At 63.7% G+C, this 22,118-nt stretch overlaps 2 protein-coding genes across 13 annotated transcripts in view; both read left to right on the forward strand.

Annotated features, from left to right (window-relative positions):
- Positions 1-554: 554 nt before the first annotated feature.
- Positions 555-1,256, forward strand: UQCC4 (ubiquinol-cytochrome c reductase complex assembly factor 4). Its single transcript, XM_025984913.2, has 2 exons — positions 555-708; positions 785-1,256. Exons 1-2 carry the CDS (start codon positions 677-679, stop codon positions 1,134-1,136), a joined length of 384 nt encoding a protein of 127 aa, XP_025840698.1. The 5' UTR covers positions 555-676; the 3' UTR covers positions 1,137-1,256.
- A 264-nt stretch (positions 1,257-1,520) lies between these two features.
- UNKL (unk like zinc finger) overlaps positions 1,521-22,118 on the forward strand; it is a 32,328-nt gene continuing 11,730 nt past the window's right edge. For 5 of the 12 annotated variants that reach the window (XM_072754177.1, XM_072754164.1, XM_072754165.1 and 2 more), the window contains exons 1-10: positions 3,416-3,610; positions 4,131-4,340; positions 10,202-10,378; positions 10,748-10,881; positions 12,770-12,905; positions 13,395-13,512; positions 14,384-14,468; positions 14,889-14,980; positions 19,128-19,190; positions 21,718-21,895. In XM_072754177.1, the coding sequence (XP_072610278.1) occupies positions 3,534-3,610; positions 4,131-4,340; positions 10,202-10,378; positions 10,748-10,881; positions 12,770-12,905; positions 13,395-13,512; positions 14,384-14,468; positions 14,889-14,980; positions 19,128-19,190; positions 21,718-21,895 (1,270 nt within the window). In that variant the 5' untranslated portion in view covers positions 3,416-3,533. Of the gene's footprint in view, positions 2,311-3,129; positions 3,611-4,130; positions 4,341-10,201; positions 10,379-10,747; positions 10,882-12,769; positions 12,906-13,394; positions 13,513-14,383; positions 14,469-14,888; positions 14,981-15,154; positions 15,237-19,127; positions 19,191-20,489; positions 21,123-21,717; positions 21,896-22,118 lie in introns of those variants that run through there. The other 7 variants (XM_072754173.1, XM_072754172.1, XM_072754170.1 and 4 more) reach the window with 7 other exon arrangements.

The following is a 22,118-nucleotide window of genomic DNA, read 5'->3' on the forward strand; positions in this document are numbered from 1 at the left end:
ACCCTGGCCCCTCAGTCCGGGCTGTCCCCGGGTGGGGGCGGGGCCCGGGCGCAGGTGCAGGAAAGGGGAGCTCCGGGGGCACGGATGCCGCGTGCGGACGCAGCGAATCTGCTGGGGACACCGAGGCACCCCCTGCACGACTGTGACGATGCCCGGACGCCCCGCGGGGTCTTCCGCCAGGAAAGCGCAGCAGAGCCAAGGCGGGTGTGCTCCGAGGACGAGAGCTCCAGCAGCCCCCCTCGGCGCAGAGCGGGAGCCCCGGGACAGCCCGCGGCCACGGTCCCCGCCCCCCCCGGACCGTGCATGAGCCTGCTGCAGCCCGGGCCCGGCCCGAGGTGGAGCACTCGCCTGGACGCCGTCCCGCAGCGGCCCGGGACTCCGGGGTGCATGTGGCGCCCGCGACCTCGCTGCAGCCGGACCCAGCACCCGGGCACCGCAAGGCCCCGTCCCCGCCGGCTAGCGGGCGAACTACATTTCCCGGCATGCCCTAGCGGCCAGCCGGGACGGCCGGCTGCGACGGAAGAGGCCGCCTGAGAGCGCGCGTCATTTCCGCCGCGCGAGGGGGCCCACGTTCGGGAGTCGTGAACGGAGGCCTCGAACGGCGTCCGGTTTCCGGTTTCGCGCGTCGGAAGTGACGCAAGCGGGCCGCGCCGCGGAGTGCGGAGGTCGGGTCGCGATGAGCGGCGTCCTGTGCGCGCCGGCGGCCGGGTGAGTGGGGCGGCTCGTCCGGGGCGCCGAGGGCGGGGGCGGGCGGCGGGCGCACTCACGGCTGTCTCTGTTCCAGGGCCGTCCGGGCGGCGAGGTTCGTGCGCTGGGCTTCCCGAACCCCGCGGTTGCCGCGCGCCACCGAGGGCGACGAGGAGGACGAGGCTGACCGCCCCATTCAGTTCTCGTCCAGTAGGGCGCACCCGGCGCGCTGGTCGGTGCAGCACTCCCTGGGGCAGGGGCAGCAGCGGCCCTGGTGGCGGGTGCTGCCCTTCAGCCTGACCCTCATGGCCCTGGTGGTCTGGTGCTTCCTGCGGCAGGAGACTGGCACCGACCGGTGGTTGAGACGGGTGCTGGGCGAGGAGGCGGCGGAGCCCGCAGACGGCGCGCGGGAGCCCGGAGCTGCGGCCGGGGAGCGGGCGCGCAGCTAGCGGGGTGCCCGCGGAGGCCGCCCCGCGCGGACCGAGCGCCCCGGCGTGGGGCACCCGAGCGCCGCCCGGCGCCCGCGGCCGAAGGACGGGGCCTTTTCAGATCCGCAGTGGAGGTTTTGCCCGCCTCGTGTGCTGCCGGGTCTGCGGCGCGTCCCGCTGCAACAGCATCCCGTTTCCAGAGCCAGCCGGGTGACACTGGGGAGCCAGGTGGCGCGTCACCCGCCTTCCGAGACCGTCGCGGGCCGGACTCACAGCTGTCGGCCTACCGGAGTGCGTAGATTGGATGTCACTTTCACGGACTAACAACCTGACACTTTTGATTTGGTCACGTGGCATTAAGCCAGTCCTCTCCTCCTCCCCCTTTTTTTGCATCTTATTAAAAAAAAAAAAAAACCTACACACACCAAAAAACCAAAAAGGGAGACTTTTTGAGGCCTTTCCAGTTCCTTCGTTTTTTTTTTTTTTTTCCCCAGAGTAAGTAGGAACTGAGCAAAGAAGTCTCCGTTGTATTTGTGGGATTTACACCTGATCTTAGCCAAAAGGCCGAGAAGCGATTTTTGTGGGATTTACAAACGGTGCCAGAAATGATTAACTTTCTCAGCTCTACAAATTTTTTATTTTTTGTTTTTAGCAAGGTAACAGTTTTCTGAGTAGAGTTGAGACTGAGAAGTATGTTTTTTGAGAAACTGCAGGGAGTGTTTTTAGGCATCTAAATGATCACACTCTGAAGGACTGCTTAGTAAGAAACTGCAATTGTGAATTAAATGCAAGATGCACACAAGGAAGCTTGTATTTGCTTAGGCCTCTCGTGGAAGGCTTCTTGTCGCACATCTCTGGTGCCAAAGTCACCTGGAGATTTCTTTTCTTCAGGTGTGTGAAGCTGCTGGCTTCCCCGGGGGTCTCTGCATCCCGCCCACCTCATAAACCATGCTTGGCAGGGAAGTGGGATCCATACAACTATGTCCCTTACTGAAAGACAGACTAAGGTGTGGAAAGATTGACCTGACGTAGCTCAGGCTGCATTGTTTTCCTGGCAGGAACAAATATCCGAGCCGTCCCTTCTCTACGCGAACATGTGGTTATGTTTGATGGGGAACTGTTCTGTTTGAGCAACAGTCATTGAAACCTGAACCCTGATTTTTCTCTCTCTGGTTCCTGCAGAGAATAAAAAAAGGTCAGACCTAATAAAAATCATTTTTTGTTTTAATTAAAATTCTCATAGGACAACAGCCATGTGATTTATTTGGAAAAGTTAGACACTGTGATAAGCAAAGGAAGAGAATCGGAAACGGTAATAATCCTGCCACTTAGAGAAAACCACGTGGAAACTGTTGTTGACTTTTCCCGATTGTTTTTTGTGTGTATAAATACATAGCTTTTCAAAGCACTGGGGTGGGTAGTACTGCTTTTGGTGCTGTAGGTGGGATTATGTGGTTTGGAACGTGAAGCTCCAGACGTGGGTGGGCCTTGTCACCAGCCAGAGGAGGCAGAGGAAGACTGAGGCCAGCTGGCCACAGTGAGCCGGCCCCCCCCAAGGGGCAGCAGCACAGCAAGTGGACGGGTCACTAAATCCTTTTTGTCTTTCGTCTGTTTTTGTACTCTGCTCATCTTGCTCAGCCACGCGGTCTTCAGGGTCACCAGCATTGGGGGTTTCTGCTCGGGACCTGTCTGCCCACTCCATGGGCTCTAACTTATTTTAATTTGCTTTTTAAGAAAAATTTTAATTGCGAGCCAGGTTGAACATTTTCAAAACCGTCTCCTGCCACATATTCACCAAACTGTGTCCTGGGCCCGTTGAGCCAGGACCTTGCAGCTGGGGCTTGCTCCCCTGCGAGCCCCCCACCCTCCCGCTGACGCCACCTGGACCCTCGGCCGCTCGCGGTTTTGTTGTTTTTTTTTTTAAGAGTCCGCCTTATTGATCCATAATCCACATGCTGTTCCGTCGCCCACTTAAAGTGTACAATGAAAAACAGGTTTCGTACGCTCACTAGGGGCAGCCGAGACCACGATCTAATTTCGCACCCCTCCGAGGACAGCAGGGTGGCCCTCGGCTGTGGCCCGCGTCTCGCACACGCGGCCCCAGGCAGCCGCGTCCAGCCCCTGCGGCCCCCGCTCCCAGCCGGGCTCGGGGCGCGAGATGCCCGCACGGGGGGCCTGCCGCAGGGCGCTGCGGGGCGAGCCGGAGCCGGGGGAGCGCGGGGGGAGGGCCGGCCGGGGGCGCAGGGCGCGGGTCGTGCCCCGAGGGCGGGGCGCGGAGCTGGGGGCGTGTCCCCGCGCAGCCGGACGGTAGCCGGGTCGGTGTGGGGTCGGCGGGGCGGGGCGGGGGCGCGGGGGGAGATCCGGAGGGGCGGGGGCGGGCCCGCCTGGCGCATGCGCGCTGCATTGTTTTGACTGAAAATGCCGTCGGTTTCGAAAGCGGCGGCGGCGGCGCTGAGCGGGTCCCCCCCGCAGACGGAGAAGCCGACCCACTACAGGTCAGTGGCCGCGCGGGCCGCGGCGGGGCGGGGGCGGCCCCTGCGCCTCCCGGCCGGCGCCCCGCGCCCCTGGGCCTGGGGCCCCGCGCCGCCCCCGCCCCCGCCGGGCCTCCGAGGGGCGCCTGCCCCGGGGCGGGAGACGGCACCGCGGGGTCGCACCTTGGGGGGCGGGGGGAGCGCGGCCGCCTGGACTCGGGCTGCCTCCCCGGGTCGCGGCGGGCCTGGGTCGCTGTGCGGCGCCGGGGCCCGGGGGCGGGGTGGGGGCGCCCGTGAGTCGAGGAGGGGTCGCACCTCGGGCCCGGGTGGCTGGCTGCGCTCGGGGTCGCGGATTGTGCCTGCGGCCCGAGGAACGCTCCGGGACGGGAGCGGCCGTTTGGGGTCACCCGCCTGCAGAGGGGCGGCCGCTCCTGAGGTTGGGGCACCCGGCTTGCGGGGTCCGGTCCCCGCCCTCGAGTCCCCGAGGCCGCCCGCCGGCGGCGGTGGCGGCGGAAGCGACCCGCAACGCTGTTTGTCTTTTTAGGTATCTAAAGGAGTTTAGGACAGAGCAGTGCGCCCTGTTTGTGCAGCACAAGTGCGCCCAGCACAGGCCATTTACCTGTTTCCATTGGCATTTCCTAAATCAGCGCCGGCGCAGACCGCTTCGCAGGCGGGACGGCACGTTCAACTACAGCCCGGACGTGTACTGCTCCAAGTACGATGAGGCCAGCGGCGTGTGCCCCGACGGCGACGAGTGAGTGAGCGTCGCGCTCCGCAGCCTGCCGGGGCCGCCGGTGGGGGGCAGGCTGTGGCTGCCTCGGGCTGCAGTCTGGGGGCCCCCTTGCAGGGTGCACAGCCGCTGCCCCGCCCACGTTCCACCCAGTTCCCCATTCCTCACGTTCTCCGCCTCGGAACCCACCCCGGTGAGGCGCACCTTTCGGCTGGTCGGCTGTTTTCCGGCCAGCGAATGTGCTGGAATGCTCGCTCACACCGCGCCAATCGTTGTCGTGATCGTCATCTTTCCTGCGGGTTGCGTATCTAACCTCTTAAAGATGGTTGGGACAGTTGTCTCCTTTGAGGGCTGTCATTTCCTGAGCGCTCTTCGAGCCTAAGAAACCGAGGTTCTGTTTTGGTTGGCTTTTTTCTTACAAGTTTCTTCGTGGTGTTACGAACAGATGTATTTATTTAGCAACATGGAGACTGGGAAACAGGCAAGCGCAGTCAGTGTGTGCTCCTGAGCGCGCAGGATTCGGTGGCCCGAGCTATCGCTCTTCTCTCCTGGGCTGTTCATGGCTGAGCTCGGCTGGTCGGTGTGTGGGGCCGTGGGGTAGCCACACCCGGCTCCAGGGCTCAGAAGCAGCTGGTGCCCTTCTGTTCAGACCCGGCGCTGGTGTGGGGCATCTGTGAGGCTCCCCTCCTAGCCTGTGGCAGGAGCTGGCGCTCCGGGAATGCTCCCCGTCCAGGGCTGCTGTCCCCTGCTGAACGGAGAGCAGAGTGGTGTCCCTGGCCCTTTGTTTTCCAGACTTGCTCGGGGCTGGGCAGTAACCTTTTCATCCCTGATGGTGTCATGAACTGTATGTGCTTCCTGAGCGATTTCTGGTTCCACACCGGATAGTTAAATGGGCTCGTCGTCAAGGCAGCCTGAAGCCTGCTGAAGTAACGTGCTCAGCTCCTCCTCCGTTAAGACTGTGTTACGCTTCTGTGAAGTTTTAAAATTTTATTTATTTGACAGAGAGAGAGAGAGGAAGAGAGAAAGAGGGGGAGCAGCAGAGGGAGAGGGAGAAGCAGGGAGTCCGATGCGGGCCTCCATCCCAGGACCCCGGGATCATGACCTGAGCCGAAGGCAGACGCTTAGTGACTGTGCCACCCACGCCTCCGCTTCTGTAAAGTTTTAAAAGGTTGTTGTTTCATTGCTTCCCAACCTGATGTTTTTTGAAAATGCGTCCTCACAAGAGATGTGTTTGCCTTGCTGAAGCCTGGTATCAGTCACCCCCCGACCCTTGGGTCCCGAGTCACTGATGGGGGGGGGCCACTGCTGCTTGACCCTTGTGTGGGGATTTAGCCACTGGCATGTCTGACCCCATCTCCGAGCCCAGTACAAGGGACCGACTGGCAGTATTCACTGATGCTTTTCATGTATGTGCACAAAGCATGTCTGGACAGCTGTTCGGGGCTCCAGAGTCTGGATGTCCTGGTATTGACTCGGCCCCTTTGCCGGACATCAGGCGGCATCCAGTCCTCGCGGGATGAAGCATCTGCAGCCGACACCCACCTGCATGGTCGTTTCAGCCGGGCTCAGTAATTGAATAATACGGTTGTTTGTTACAGAAACAGTAACCTGTGGTCTAAGTGACGCGGAGGCCATCACAGAATCAGAATGAGTGGAAGTGCGGTGCTTGGTAGACGTTTTGTTTTGCGGGTGCGTCCTGTGGGCGTCGGTGCAGTGAGAGAGGCACGCGAGTGTGAGTAGACTTTGCCAGTTGTCCTGAGCCTCAGCCCTTTAGGAAGTGCCTGGCAGGGCGATGCCTCCCCTCTGGATCTGTCCTTAGTCACTGCTGCTCAGCTCCATGGGAGAGGGACTTTCTCATCCCCCGCCGTGGGGTGGCCCCAAGTTTGACCCATTGGTCTACGTATTCTGATCATGCAGTATCGTCGGGGAATTTGTAAGTAGATGCTCCCTTTCAGAGCCAGGACAGAACCTTCCCCTTGTTTCGGTCTGTGGATTCTCGAAAGTTCCGCCTGGGGCATATGTTTTACTAACTGTTGTTTTAAGACACGATTAGTACAAGAGAGCAAAATCCTCCAGTGTCGTCCGTGATACAGCATCCAGTGTTGTTCTCGGTGCAGGCTGAGCTGTGGGGTGGGACAGGATGCCCCCAGGAGGTTTGGGGCCCCTACCAGCTCCACCTTCACTAGGCTGCCAGTTGCCTCCCCTTGCTGTCACCCCTTCCCTCTCACCATCACCCCTCCCTCCAGGGCCCCCCTCACCCCCGTGGCGCTCCCAGTGTCACCTTGACCTCCCGTTGTCATCTCCCCTCGGCAGGGGCGCCCCTGCCATCACCCCCTTTTCTTGTTGGGCATACCCCCTTTGGCCAGGCTGGCCCTGGCTCCCGGCGCCTCCCTGACTTGTTTTGGTGGACCCGCCCCTTCCCCCCGGGACGGGCCGTGATTGGCCATGCCCCCCCCCCCCTTCAGGGCCCGCGATGCCGGCTTCCCCTGCGAGTCCATGCTGCAGCTGCGGGCTTTCCCACCTGTGGGACCCATCTCAGGTACTCCTCGGCCAGGCTTCAGGGAAGGTGACTCCTCTGCGGCGGGTTTTCATCCTCCGGGGTGTGGCTCCGTGCTGGAATCTGCTCGGGGACAGCCACTGCGTGCCGACGACCCCAGCCCCCCCCCCCCCCCAGGGCTGGTGCGGGTGGTCGCACCTGGAACCCGGGTGTACTTGGCCCTCCGGCTGGCCGAGATCACGCGTGCGCCCCCGGGAGGGTCAGGTGCCTTCTCAGAGGTGGGCTCCGAGGGTAAAGAGCGTGGGGCTGCCCAGGGGTCTGCGGGGAGAACAAGCCCCCCCAGCCATTTAAGGTACAAGGTGGTGACCTCCGCCGACCTCCTCCTGCACCCCGTCCCTGGCCAATGGCCCTCCAGACCCAGTTACAGATCTCCTGGCCTGGGAGGACGCGGGCCCAACCCCTGCCCGTGGCCCTGTCCTTGCAGGGCTCTCCTGGCGGGCCTGGCTCTCCCCACAGCCCCCTCCTCCCTGCCCCTGGGGTATCCGGGGACACAGGCCCTGGGCCAGGCCACTCTCTGGGTCACAGTCTCCCGCGCCACCCCTGCCTCCAGGCTGACGCTTGTTTGGAAAGGCGCCCTTGTGTGCGTGGTCCGTGGCCCTCGGCTTTGGGCGCATTTCACGGCAGGGTAGCTGGTCTTACAGGAGAACTCTGCTCTGGCCTCTGGGCTGAGGCGAAGGCCAAGGGCAGGTCCTGAGCGTCAGCCGAATAGTTGGCAGCCCAAGGCGGGGGCGATGTGTTAGCCAGCTGGAGGGGATTGTGGTGAGAGAGCCCTGGAGAGTGGAGGCACACGGGTGGAGGAGGTGACCGGAGGAAGCCCCTGGCACAGCCCCCCCAGGCCAGTGGAGCCTCAGTCTTCCAGGGCGGTGGCAGCTTTGTGGGCACAGATGAAGGACATGGGCCTGCTGCTGGCCCTGAGGGTCCCTGTTAGGCACTGCCCTGGCTTGGGGGCCCAGAGACGGGGTGCAAGGCTGAGGGGACTGGCACGGTCAGCATTCTCCCCAGAAGCCCCAGCTGTCTACCCCCTGGCTCCTGCCCCCCGTTGTCTTTGGCCCACGGGCCTTCCCTTCGTTCGGATTTGTCATCACCCGTGTTCCATGACCATCGGGCAGCCTGACCTGTTCCATTTTGCACCCCAGTTATTTTTGTGCTGTGTTCTGGTGTCTGTCACCTCTGTGTGAGCCCCTTGGGTGCCGGCAGGGAGTCGGGTTGCCCTTGAGTGTCCCTTAAAGCCCAGCAGCACCGCCCCGCCATGGTGGTCCCGGGACACCAGCAGCAGCGTGAGCTGGGATCCTCCTGCAGGTCAAGAGCCGTTTCCGGGCTCTTGACGCGCACCCCTTGTGCTCTGGGCCGGTGCTAACGCCCAGTGGGTGTGAGCTTGGTGGGCCCCTCTGCCTTGCTTGGCCGACCCACCTTGGCGGTTCTTCTCTTGTTTCAGGCAAGGGTTGCCAGAGGGAGGGGGACAAGCTTGGGTCCCCTGGAGGTGTGGGGGCAGTGTTGAGCCTCTGGTCTGTTCGTCCCTACAGCCCCAGCCCGGTTCACGGTTTCCAGAGCATGTGCCCCTACATGAGGCCTTTGATGGAACCGCATTTTAATTACACGGGGCCACCAACCGTGGCAGCTGGCTTGAGAACCAAGGGCCTCGCCTGATTGGTGCTGGGTGGAATGAGTCACACCCGGGGAGATCCTTCAGGGGTGGGGCTGGGCTTTGGGCTCTGTGAAAGCAGGGCAGATGGTCCACGTGGCACCACTTTTCATGACAGCCTCAGCCACTTGGCTGCCCCAAACCCAGTCACAGACCAGGGCGTTGTGCACACGCAGGGGAGAGTGAGGAGGGGCGGTCAGGGTGCAGCAGAGCCGGGCAGGGGGAGAGCAGGGGTGGGGGGATCCGGGCGCAGCCGAGCCGGGCAGGGAAGGTGGCCTGGACCCCGGACGCCTGCACGGAGGAGCTGCTCGCACCCGCTGCCTCTGCTCCCCGGGCACGCAGTCCCATCTCGGACCTGCAGGTGTGCCGTGGTGATGCCTCTTCCGATCTGCACAGCGGGGCCTCCCTGCGTCCTCCCCTGCCCTGTGTCGTGTGGGTCCCTGGGGGGCTGCCTGCTATGCATCCGCCGGGCCCTGGGCCTGCCATCCGAGGGCGCCCCGTCCGTCCCCCCGGGTCCCGGGTGCAGTGTGTCCGCTGTGACCGGCAGCAGCGCCCGCTGGGATGTGTGCCCGCTCCTGCCCAAAGGGAGCAGATCCCCGCTCCTGGGCCAGCATCCGCTATGTGCTCCACGCTCCACCCGCCGGTCCGGGCCCTGTCCCCCAGCCGCCCCGAGAGTGGCCGCGTCCAGCGTCTGTCCGTCAGCACGCGGCTTCTCTGTGCGCGAGCGTCCTCAGGCTGCATCGCGGTGTAGGACGTCAGGGTTTCCTCCTTTCTGAGGCCGGGGGGTGCCCTGTAGACACCCTCTCGGTTGCTGACCTGCTCCCTGGTGCACACGTGGCCCCAGCGCTGCTCATCCTCCCAGCAGCCCCTCCGCTGGCCTTGCGGGTGGGTCCCCGGCCTGTGCGCACCCCAGGGCTCGGGAAGGTCTGTGGCGCCCCTGCCCCTGCGAGGGCCGGGCCTGCCTTTCCTCATCGTAGGGGCGAGGGGCTGAGAGTGAGCGTGGCCGCGTGGTGGGACTGGCCGCTGCTGGAGGGGACAGGCAGGGACAGGCTCCCTCTCACTTCTGCGTGCTCATCCCCCTTCCGTGTCTATGGCTTCCATCTGGAGGTACCGACCTGCAGGTGGGCTTGGGACCCAGCTCCCCGAGTGCTGGCCGCCGCCCCCCTCAGCCTGAGCCCTGTGCTGCCAGGGAGCCCCGTGGACCCCCCCGGGAGTGAGGGGCTGGTGCCCCCCATGACCCTGCCCCTCCCCTGCTTCACCCTGGTCCCCCCGGCATCCCCTGCACCTTGCCGGCCCTGCCTTCCCTCAGGGGGTCCCCAGAAGCCCCTGTGTGGGATGGGGTGACTGCCGACCGGTCATCGGATGACGCTGACGCTGGTCAGGAAAGCGAGGGGCACGGCTGCATCCAGGGGCAGCTTCGCATTCCCGCGTTCAGAGCCCAATTAGGGAAGATTTTCGGAGAAGGTTGGGGTCGTGTTTTTCTTCCGTGTATAGTTGAGGGCTCTGTGGGGGTCGAGGTGCCCCGGGGACGGGCCCTGAGTCTGGCAGGGGTCTTGCCCAGGTGGCACTCCTGCCGTGACAGCAGGCGTTTGGCCAGCTTCTGACGGGGAGGGGGCAGGTCGGCGCGGAGGGCGTCCCCCTACCCTGAGGCCTCAGGTGGTCCGTGTCCGCCTGTCTGCCTCCCAGGTGTCCATACCTGCATCGGACGACAGGGGACACCGAGCGCAAGTATCACCTGCGCTACTACAAGACGGGCACGTGCATCCATGAAACGGACGCCCGGGGCCACTGCGTGAAGAACGGGCTGCACTGCGCCTTTGCCCACGGCCCGCTGGACCTGCGGCCGCCCGTGTGCGACATCAGGTGTGTGGGGCAGGGGGCGCCGGCCACCCCCCGGGGCTGCAGGCACCGCTGCCTGAAGCCGCTCCGTCTTCGGCCTTGAGCTGGTCCCTGACGAGAAGGTGTCCTTCCCTCGGCCTCGTTGCTCCGGGAGCTCACGGGGCTGAGCGCCAGGCGCCCTCGGGCGGGGAGGGGGGCGAGTCCTCCCTAAACAGCTCCGACGGCAGTGGATCCAGGGCGCAGACTGTGGTCCCAGGTCAGGGATGCGCCCCAGGGCCACTGGCCCTGTGCCTCTCGGGCGGTCCGCGGCGTGTCAGCCCTGCGCGTTCCCTCCCCTCGGGGAGGCCAGCTGACTCCCCCCCCCCCCCCCCCCGCCGTGTGCTCTGGTTGCAGGGAGCTGCAGGCCCACGAAGCCCTGCATAACGGCCAGCTGTGCGGCGGGGATGGCGTCCCGGATCTGCAGCCTGGGGTCCTGGCCAGCCAGGCCATGATCGAGAAGATCCTGGGCGAGGACCCCCGGTGGCAAGGTAACCCCGAGGCCACCGTGGATGGTGGGCAGGGGGGTGTTCGTCTGTCTGGAGGGTAGCCGCACGGTGGGCCTCGCTGCCTTCCCTTGTAGACCGGATGGGGAAACTGAGTCCCCAGTGGGGTACGTCACCCCGGGCCCTCGGGGAGTGGCGGCCGGGTAGGATCTGCACCCAGGCGTCTGGTCCGCACGGTTGCCCTGCCCTTCATGCTGGTGGAGTCAGCTGCCGCCCAGGGAGGGGTGGTGCAGCGGGCAGAGCACCTGCTGGGCCTTCCCATGCGGAGCTGGGCTCACGTGGACCTTGGCTTTCTAATCGGCAGGTTTCATTTTGGGGGCTTAGGTTTAGGGAAGGCTGCCGTAGCACAGGGCTCCCCCCCACCCCGTTTGCGCCCACCTGACACATGTTACAACCAAGGACCCGAGGTCCATATGCTGTTACCAGGTGGCAACCGCAGTTTCCCTTGGGCAAGCCTGTCGTGCCCGCCCGAACAGCGACCTCCGGCTCGTGCTGCCGCCCCAGCCACTGGTGACTGCGGGCCCTTGGCGCTGCTCCAGTGGCTGTACCTTCTCCACATTATCATGCGGCTGGAAACACCGGGGCGTAGCTCCTCAGACGGGCTGCTTCGGGCCAGCGCGGGTGCCGGGCTCCTCCCGGGCATCGTGGCGTGCCCGTCCCTTCTCACCCTTCTCACCTTGCTCGGGTGTGTGCAGAGCGCAGACGCACTGCCCCTGGGGCCAGAGCCGTGGCCGCGACAGCAGCGTCGCCCGCACCAGGGAACCCGTGTCTCCTGGTTGCTGCGAGCGGCTCTGCGGCCTTCGGGGAGCTCGGCAGACCCTGTATCCACACGAGGCACGTGGTTGACACTTGGGAATCCGTGTTCTATGATTTCTATTTTCTTAAAATGGCCTTTTTTTTGTCCCCCAACCCCCTCCGCCCCTGTTCTGCCCTGCGGTTTCCCTCTCTTGTCCCGGGTGACACATTTCAAATTGAACTGGTGTGGCTGAAGTTGGAGAGGGCCGCTGAGGCTCCAGGCGGCCGGGCAGGGCAGCGGGGGTGGCAGGAGCGGGGGGGGGGGGGGGGGCGGTTGTTAGCCAGCCCCGGAGTAGCACGATCTTTAGGAATCTCCTCTCATTGTTTCTTGCTTTTAAACAACCCTGGTGGTTTTTTGTTTGTTTTTGCTTTGATAGAAGTTGCACCGAATGTGAAATTAACCATTAAAAAAATAGATCTAGGGACGCCTGGGTGGCCCAGCGGGTTAGCACCACCTTTGGTCCGGGGTGTGATCCTGGAGACCCGGGGTGGAGTCCCATGTGGGGCTCCCTGCATGGAGCCTGCTTCTTCCTCTGCCTGTGTCTCTGTGCGTCTTGTGAATAAATAAAATCTTTTTTTAAAAAAGTAAATAAATAAAAAGTAGACCTATTTTGGAGGCAGTTAGGTTCCACTAATGGGAAGGTGCAGGGAGTTCCGTGTGCACAGGTCCCCAGCACAGCAGGACATCTGTCCCAAGCCGACATGACATGCCCTCATTGCCCAAAGCCCATCATCTACGTCAGAGTTAAAATGCACCATTTTAAAGTGTGTGTGTCAGGGCTTCTCGGTATGTTTGGTGTCGTGAGGCCTTCCTGTGAGCAGGTGTGAAGCCCTGTCCCCCGTCCCTGGCATCCGGCAGCTCCCGCACCCCCGCGTCCTCCTCGCCCCACGGAGGCATTGCCTGGTCTGCTGATGTCTGAGCGAGCCCTGCAGTCCTCAGAGCTCCCCAGGCCGTAGCGGGTGTGGGCGCCCCACTCCTGATCGTGGCCGTAGGCACTTCCTCTGGGTGGCGCGAGCTGGGCTGCGGTGAGCTCGCCGGCTCGCACGGCCGCCTTCCCACGCGGACCCCGTGTTTCAGACGCCAACTTCGTGCTGGGCAGCTACAAGACTGAGCAGTGCCCGAAGCCCCCGCGCCTGTGTCGCCAGGGCTACGCGTGCCCGCACTACCACAACAGCCGGGACAGGCGGCGCAACCCCAGGAGGTTCCAGTACAGGTGAGCCCCCCGGAGCCCGCACCCCCCACCCGGACCCCACGGGGCGAGTTCTCTCCGCCGGTCGTTGAGGGCCAAGGGGGCGCAGATCCGTAGCCTCCAAGGGCTGCGTCCCGGAGGTCGGCTCGGGAGGGCGGGAGGAATTCGCCAGGTACCAAAGGGAGAGCGGATATGCTCCGTCATCACCGTTGTCCCGTTTCCCACTGCGGGTGGTTTCCCCTGTGAACCCGAAGCCGTTACAGCAGCACCGCCAGCAGGCCCTGAGCAACGAGGATTTGGGCTGGCTTCCCACCGAGGGCTCAGATCCAGTGTGGACGTACCCCTGGGAGCAGAGGGGGGTGCTCCGCACGGGGCGGGCCCGACCCGTGTCCTCCAGGCCGCAGGAGGCCCGCCTGCCTCCCCATACCGTCTGCACATCGGTGTGGGCAGCTCTGGCTCAGCCTCACTCTGTGTTTTGTAAAGATGAAGACAGGCCCGTCCCTGTGCCCCCAGGTCCACCCCGTGTCCCAGCGTGAAGCACGGCGACGAGTGGGGTGAGCCCACGAGGTGTGACAGCGGGGACAGCTGCCGGTACTGCCACTCGCGCGCAGAGCAGCAGTTCCACCCCGAGGTACAAGCCTGGGCCACTGCGAGTCTCCTTGGTGTGCCCGGGGGTCCCTGGGACCACCCACAGGTCCCATGATTTGCTAGGAGGACTCAGAGCTCGGCAGGGCTGTGTGCCCAGGTAGGGCAGAGGTCAGCGGAGGGCGGGGTCCTGCGTGGGGTGGGGTCCCTGGGAGACTGGGCACCCGCTCCCAGCTCTGTCCCCAGGGAGGCGTGTGGGCACCGCCCGTGGCCATGTGGCTCTGAGCAGGGGAGCCCCCGGGCCCTTGGGGTTTATTCGGGGTCATGTGGACGAGCCGCCCTTGGTTGCCAGCCCTCCGGGGGCTGAGCTGACGGTGGGCGGCCCGGCCCCCACTACAGCGTTTACTACCCCGTGTGGTCCAAGCCGGGTAAACGGTCACTTTCCAGGCAGGCGTCCCGGGGCCCAGAGGCCGCACCCCCGGAGCTGCTCAGGGCCAGGCCCTCCTTGGGAAGGTGCAGGTGGGGTCAGCTGATGTCTGCTGAGCAAACCAGGGCCTTGGATTCGTGTTGGAAACAAAGCAGCAGGGCCGCCGGGCGACTCAGGAGCCCCGGGCTCCAGGTTGTGGTCCTGCCTCAGTGACCCCTTCAGGACCCCAAGCTTTAGAACAACCAGCTCCCTCATTTTATCTAATTTTTATTCTCATACTTTTTTAGAGCAGGGGAGGGGCGGAGGGAGAGGACCCCAAGCAGACCCCGTGCTGAGCAGGGAGCCCATCGCAGGGCTCGACCTTGGGATGCTGAGCTCGTGACCTGCACCGAAACCAAGAGTCAGATGCTTAACTGACTGAGCTGCTCAGGCGCCCGTTTCATTTTTAAATTTTATTTATCTCACTGTTGTACGTCCGTCCGCTTCCTAGATCTACAAGTCTACAAAGTGCAATGACATGCGCCAAACTGGTTACTGCCCGCGCGGTCCATTCTGCGCCTTCGCGCACGTGGAGAGTAAGTGCCTGACGCCTGACAGCTCACGGCCCCTGCCAGGCTCCCCGCCCGTCTGGAGGGGGGCCAGCTGCTCCCCGACCTGCCCCGTATGGTACCCTGGCTCCCCAGCCGGAGGCCCCCCACCCCATAGGACGTGGCTTCTGGTTCAGCAGGAGGGTTGCAAACTCATTTGTGTTTTAGCCATGGCGGGGTGGGGGCTAGTCTTATTGAAATTTCCTGTGCTTTTCTGGCTCTCGAGTCGTCGAGAACCGAGCTCACGCTCTCCCAGGGCTCAGTGCCATCCTGTCCCTGGTCGCTGGGGAAGACTGTTGTCACCAGGCCTCCACCCCGGCGTGGGGGCTCCTGGAGCTGGGCCACCCTGCACATGTTCTGTTTCCAGCCAGAGGTCGTGCAAAGCCTGCAGCCTCCCTTTCTTGACAGAGAGCCTCGGGATGGCCAACGGCTGGGCCTGCCGAGACCTGGCCCCCGCCGCTGCCAGCAGCTCCACGGCCATCAGTGGCCAGCCTGCACACGTAAGTGGACGGCACCCCGAGGAGGGCCGTGGGGGTGGGGCGCTTGGGGATGCAGACAGAGGCGATCTCTGGGCGACGTGCTGGCGGGGTCCCCCGGTGGGGTGGGCGGCTCCTTCTGTCACAGCCTGGCCGGCTTCAGCCTCGATGGGCCGACCCAGCTGTGCCGCTTGCCAGACACGCACGCTCCGGCCATTCAGGAAACATTCATCAGGCTGAGCCTCCAGAAGGGCCCGAGTCCGGGGCGGACGCCTCACAGGTGTGTGTGTGTGGGGTGGCAGGTCCCCTCCATAGAGGCTGGGGCGTGGGCCCCGCAGTGGGGGCTGGGGGCTCAGGTTTGGGCGCTCGCTTCAGGGGGTGGATGGCGCCCCTGCCCCCGGCAAGGCCCGGGGGGGTGGGGGCGCCGCGTGTCTACTCTCGCTGTTGGCGCAAGAGGGCAGGCAGCCCGGGCGTCGGTACCTGCCTTGTGCTTCTTTTAACAAGAGAAGTTAGGAAAGGCGAGAGGAACCTGGGTGGGATTTCCTTGCGAGGAACCAGGTCGCTGTCTGTCTTGCGCCGGCGGGGGGGGGGGGGAGGCGGCCGTGGCTGCGCTCCAGGTGAGTCAGCGCGCCACGGCCCCTGTGCATGGGCACTCGCGTCGGAGCCCAAGTGGTGGAGCCTGAAAACTGGAGGGTTGAGTCCCCGCGGTCCTGGGTGTGACGCACGGGTGCCCCACCTGATTCCCCTCGCCCCATGCTGACAGCACACGGGCACCCCCTAGCCCCCTGCATGGCCCAGGCCCCACACCCCTGAGCCCCCTTCACGCCCAGCCAGGCATCCCCTGGGGAGACTGAGCAGAGGAGTTTCCCACCACCGATTGGCCAGCAGCCTCGCCGGGCCCTCCCTGCCTCCTCTCAGTGGCTCCCGGGGGACCGCGGCAGCCGTGGGCTCAGGTGGTGGTCCGAGGGCCACTGGCTTGGCCTCCCTGAGAGCCTGGGCTGAAGGCAGGTGCTGGGGGGTGGTGCCCGGTGAGACCAGCTGCGCGGGAGCCCCAGGCTCTGGGGGAACGGTGCCAGGACAGGGCGCCTGTGCCTGCAGACGAGGTCTGGTAAGGGCATTCCTTGTGTTTTTTTTTTTTTTTAATTTTTTTAAATTTTATTTATTTATTTATTTTTATTTATGATAGTCACAGAGAGAGAGAGAGAGAGAGGCAGAGACACAGGCAGAGGGAGAAGCAGGCTCCATGCACCGGGAGCCCGATGTGGGATTCGATCCCAGGTCCTGGGCCAAAGGCAGGCGCCAAACCGCTGCGCCACTCAGGGATCCCCATTCCTTGTGTTTTTAAAACTCTTCTGCAATTTAAAGACTCAGCTCTTTAGGGTGCGGGGTGGGTGCTGGGGTCTGGGCGAGCCCCCAGCAGGGTGGAGACGGGAGCCATGGGGAGCTGGTGGTTGCACAAGCTGGCGACGGGCTGAGTCCCTCGCTGCGGAAAGCTTACCCTTGTGTCACTTCATCTTAATTAAAGATTAAAAATGAGCCGGCGAGCGCTGTTCTGTGGGCTGAGTCTGAGTCCTGGGCCCCGTGTAGGGACCATCTTGCTGGTGCCCCAGCGGCACCGCCATTGGCTGCTGGGTCTCAACTGGACGGACACACGGACACAGCCGAGAGCCCTGGCTTCGCCTCCCTGGGGTCTCCTGCTGCAGTGGCCCCAGGGGTGGGGGCCTGGCGGGGTTGTGGCCGTGTCGGTAGCCCCTGGCCGCCCCGGGGCACCGGGTCAGGATGAGGGCGTGCCGAATGGGTGCCATGCGGGGGGGGCAGGGGGGGGCTCCGCCTCTGCCTCCCAAGCAGCGTCCTCTGGAAGGATCAGCAGCAAGCCCCAGATCTCGGTCCATGCGAGCATGTTCCCTGCTCCCTCCCCTGCACCGTGAACAGAGTCTGTACACTGAGGGCCTCTGCATCATCCTTAGACTCGCCCCTGTCTCCTGACCCCATCGTTGTGTCGCCCACACCCGAGGAGGAGCCCCCGGGGTCCCGTCATGTGTGGATGTGGTCCTGGGTTCGAGGACTCCATCTGGGGTTGGAATCTCTGGTTTACGAGCAGGGGAGGGATGTGGTGTCTCCACCACAGGCTCCCCGTCCGCCCGGAGCACACGTGTGCTGCTGTCCCTCAACAGGACGACGTGTGAAACTGTGGGAAACGTACACGTTGGTCTCTGACCCCAGCTCCTGGCACAGCTCCTGAAGCCCTTGTGATTTTGGGGGTGATAGAAACATGTTTTGAGGAGGTGACTGGGTGGGCTCCTCGTGGCCCCTGGATGGGGGCCGGGCACTGGAAAGGTCAAGGCGTGGTTAGAGGCGTGGGACTGTCTGCCGCCCCGCATGGCCCAGGGGGCCCGGGGGCAGGAAGGGGCTGGACGTGGAGTTAGCAGGGTGAGCCCCTGTGAGGAGCCCCCAAGTGCAGGCCGGTGACGCCTGGGTCCGGGGCTCCTCTGGACCTCACCCGCTACATCTCTGGCCCTCTGTGCTCTTGGCTGTATCGTTTGTTACATGATGAATCAGTGAACGTAAGTGAGCGCTTTCCTGTCTTGTGAGCTGTTCTAGAAGGTGGCTGAACCCGCGGAGAGCAGAGGCCAGTCAGAGCACGGGGGACGGGCGGGGGGTGGGGGCTGAGGTGGGGCCGTCTCTGAGGCCGACCCCAGGCAGAGGCTGTTGGAACCGGCACAAGACAGCGGACACCTGGTGTCAGAAGTGCTGAGTGGTGTGGAGCCGGCCCTGCAGGGGGGCCGGGGAGGGGGCCATGGGGGGCGGGGGGTGGACACGCCATGGGGTCCCCCGCAGGGAGCCATGTGTTCCCAAGGCAAGCAGAGTGGTTTCAGGATAACCTTGCTTTCTTCCCGGTATCACTCCACCTGGTCAGGTCAGTGACCATGGAGGCCCTCACCCCCCTGCAGGGGGCAGGTCGCTCCTGGAGGAGAGATGCGGGGGGCCCACAGATACCAGGTTGGCCTCCGGGCTGAGCCCGTGGCCACGTGTCCTATAGTAGGAAAGGGCCTGGTCAGCGCCTGCGTGGACGCCGTCTTCCTCCACGCTGGTGATCACTGCGGGTTCTTTTCCAAATTCAGAAACTTAAAAAGGAAAGAAAAAAGACCAGGATGCCCTGAGCCACTGCTGCACATTCACTTACTGCAAAACTAGTGAAAATCACAACACTCTTTAGATCTGAAGGCAGAATCTGGTCTGCGGGTTTTGCTTTTTTTTTTTTTTTTAAGATTTTATTTATTGATTCATGAGAGAGACACAGAGAGGCAGAGACACAGGCAGAGAGAGAAGCAGCTCCATGCAGGGAGCCCGATGCGGGACTCGATCCCGGGACCCCGGGGTCACGCCCTGAGCCAGGGGCAGAAGCCCAGCCGCTGAGACCCCGGGCGCCCCTGGCCTGCGGGTTTCGTGTGTGAGCTGGGGGAGTGCTGGTCCAGAGCTCCGTGAGCAAAGCCTGCCCTGGGCAGTTTCCCTGGCAGGTGGCTCGTCCGACACAGGATTTCTATACGTGTGGGGCGGAGAAAACGTCTTCCACTGCCCTGGGGTGCAGCCTGGGTCCCTGTGCATTAGTGATCAGAGGGAAACAGGAGAGGAGGGTCGTTTCCCACGTGGAAGGCTTCCTGGAGAGGGAGTCAAGACCCAACGAAGCAGTCGGACCTGGCGGCCTAATGTCTTTCTAAGGAAGAGCAACAAACGGAGAAGCCCCAAGATGAGAGAAGAGGGGCTTGTTTCCAGGGAGGAGACCTGGCTGGTAGACACGGGGAGGGCACGGTGTCGGGTGAGGGTGATCTCGTGGGCTCGTACGTGCACATGAGCCGTGTGCTGCCTGGTGGGGGGCGGGGAGGGCTCGGCCTCACTCTTCGCAAGACCTGTGCCAGCTCCCGGGGCTCAGCCTGACGACCCGTGGGCTCGGGGGGTGCAGTGCTCCCACCCTTGGCCCTGCAGACCGGCCCGGAGGCCGGGGATCCGCAAGCAGGGGTGACAGGTGGTCCAGACCTGACAGAGGGTAGTGACTTGAACACCTCTTCCGTCCCCGGATTTGCTCGCGGACGAGGGAAGCTCGGGTCTCTGCATTTGCAGCCCCGCTGCCTGCTTCCCACCCTGCTTTCCCACGCTGCTTTCTCTGTTGCAGGCGAAGAGGAGAGAGTCCCCTGCCGAGGGCACCCACAGGGCCGGGGAGCAGGACAGCAAGCAGGTACTGGCCTCGAGGCCTCCGTGGCACGGCGGGGCGGCCCTGGCGCTGGGACCCACGCGTGTTTCCTCCAGACCCAGAGCTGCCCGCTTGTTGTCCTTTGTGGCGTCATTACAGTTTCACTTCTGTTCTTCTCATGCTCGGCTGTTGCACGTTCTTTTGTTTTCATGTTCAAAAACTATTTGGCTTGCACTGTGGGAGCCACGACACCAGGTCCTCCCTGCGCATCCCCGGGGGCTGCCTGCCCACGGCCACCGACGCCCTCACTCCCAGGGCTCCAAGGTGCCCGCCACTGCGAGTCCTCCCCCCCGCCTCACACTGTCTCGTCTGGTGCCCCCCCGCCGGGTCTGTGCACATCTCCCTTTGCCTGAGGACTCAAGTCACTGGGTAGGACTGGCCGCCGCTGCTCTAGGACCCAGGACCCGGGTGCTTCCCCGTCCCCGTAAGACGGCACAGCTTGAGCATTAGCGCGGCCGCAGCTGGCGTCCCCCTTTGGCCAGCCCCGTCTCTGGCCTCTGCTGTGGTCTTTACCCCTAATGCCCTGCGGGCCAGGTGCCCGGCCCCCAGCTGCCCTAGTTCCCTCGGCGCCCCCCCTTAGGCCCCCCCAGAGGACTCGCAAAATGTTCAGGACAAGTGGTGCGGGTTCCTCTCCCAGGAGCTTTGGAATTGGCAGAAATGGAGTTGAAAGTAGAAATGTGACTTAGTTATTTTCTGACGTGTCCTGGAGGTTAGGATGGCGGAGCTGTTCCTTAAGAGCCCGAAGCGGGAAGCGTCAGAAGGCGAGTGGCCAGCGCTCTGGGGGCCAGCCCCTTGCCAGGTCCAGACACCCCTGGAGAGGCCTTGTAGGTGCGTGGGCCTCCCCGGGGACATTGCGCTGGCCTGCCGCCCGGGGTGTTCTCACGCGTGCCAGCGGCCAGGAGCCAAGCCCCGGCTCACCCAGAGCCAGCCTCCGGGGGGAAGGGAGCACCCTAGGGGGCAGGTAGGAAAGCCAGCCTGGGGCTCCCCCGGCCGGCGGGGTTGCTGACAGTATTTCCCTGGGACCCTCAGCTTCAAAGGCCACATGGCTGGAGGCTGGTGTGGCGATGCCTTGGGGACGCCCTGGGGATGCCATCCTTACCTCCGGGCACCTGTTGTGTGCCGTGGCCAGGGGATGGCGCCAGGCCCTCCATCCCCGTAGGCCCGGCGAGGGTGTCGCCAGCCTTCAGGATGATGCGTCACCCGACGTCTTTGATGTCTGTCTTCGAGGGACGGTCCTGGCGCTGGGACAGGGCAGGTGGAGCCACAGCAGGCTCCACGCGGGGGGGGGGGGGGGGGGGGGGGGCGGCGCGGCAGCTATCTGGGTGGTGTGTGCACCTGGGACCAGGCAGCCCGGAGGAGGCGGCAAGGGGGACCCTCTCTGCCCTGGGGACTCCATTCCAGTGAGTGTAAAACAGCCTGCACGGTGGTGGGGCACGGTGGCCTGCCGGGGTCCCTGCGTGCCGCGGGATGGGGGGCTGCCCCTGGGCCTCTCTTGAGCTAGGCCAGCACCTGGACAGTCATGCGGAGGAACTGCCCTGTGTTGCGTTCCTCTCTCTCTCCCAAAACATCATTTTTTTTTTTTAATTTTTGAGGAGAATTCCCTGGTGCTGACAAACCAGTAGGAACCCCCCCCTTATGGTTGGTCTCGTAGCCCCTGCCCCCAGGGAACTCCTGTCTCCATTTGAAGCAAAAACCAGACGCCACACACGTCCCCTTAGCAGGGTGTCTAGCACCCAGTGATACGGTGACCCGGGTCGCGCCTCCGCCACAGCCGCGTAGACAGCCTGAGCCCGGCCCGCGGGACTGTCGCCGGGCCTCTTCCCCAGGGACAGTGCTGTCCGCACACCACTCCCGGACCGCGCTGGTTCTGATCCGCTGTCTACCAGCTGCCCCGCGCCCTCTGTTTACCTTTCTCAGGTAACAGGCTCATGCAGTCACCTTCCTGTTTGCAGGAGCAGCATTGGCTCTCTGCTTGTGCCTTTTGGGGTTGTTTTTTTTTTTTTCGTATCATGTCTGCTCTTGAAACCCATTTTGTTTTTTCTTTTCTTTAAAAGAGTTTATTTATTTGAGATAGAGCATAAGAGAGAGAGAGAACGAGCCAGGCAGAGGCAGAGGGAGAAGCAGGCTCCTGCGGGGGGCCTAATGCGGGACTCGATCCCGGGACCCCGGGGTCACATCCTGGGCCAAAGCCGGACCCTTAGTCAGCTGAGCCCCCCAGGCGCCCCTAGGAAACCATTTCTGCAGAGCAGCTCGCGGAGACGACCCTTCCTAGGTGTGTTGGTTTCTGTCCCTGGACGATCGGCAGCTAGTGGGTCTGCCCGTCCGGGTTGTCGCGACCGCCTGCCCTCCAGGCCCCCCCAGACCATGCAGAGGAGCCGAACCTCTTTATGTTTTGCTTTGGGGACAGACGGTAGCCAACCATCCCGTCCGTGAGGCTTCAGGTGCCCATCCCCCCGTGTCCTCGTCACTTGCTGTCCTCTCATCTGCTCACCTTGCTTGTGTCTTTGTGCAGAACCACCTCGCCGTGTCAGCAGTGGCTCACCCGCTCGCCCCCAGCGTGGGGTCCAGCGTGGCATCCAGCCTGGCGTCCAGTGCCGGCTCCAGCAGCTCCTCCCCGACCGCCCTGCCCGCCTTCCCAGTCCGGGCGCACCCGCTCGAGTCCCCAGGTGGTGCTGCCGAGCCCGCCCCAGGTAGGTTTAACAGCCCCTGCCTGTCACCCTGACTCCTCTCCGCACTGCGTTGTGTCTTTCCAGGACGTGCTGCAGAAAGCTCCTTGTAGAAAAACCAGGTGTGTTTGCTCACCTATCACCTCACTGGGCCGCCTGGGGTCTGGAAGCCCGCCCCTCACCTCTCTGGGAGCGGCAGGCTGCAGCGGGGCCAGGAGCCCATGGGCCAAGGCAGGAGTGGAAGGGG

The sequence above is a fragment of the Vulpes vulpes genome, chromosome 3, assembly GCF_048418805.1.
Source record: "Vulpes vulpes isolate BD-2025 chromosome 3, VulVul3, whole genome shotgun sequence".
Lineage (NCBI taxonomy): Eukaryota > Metazoa > Chordata > Mammalia > Carnivora > Canidae > Vulpes > Vulpes vulpes.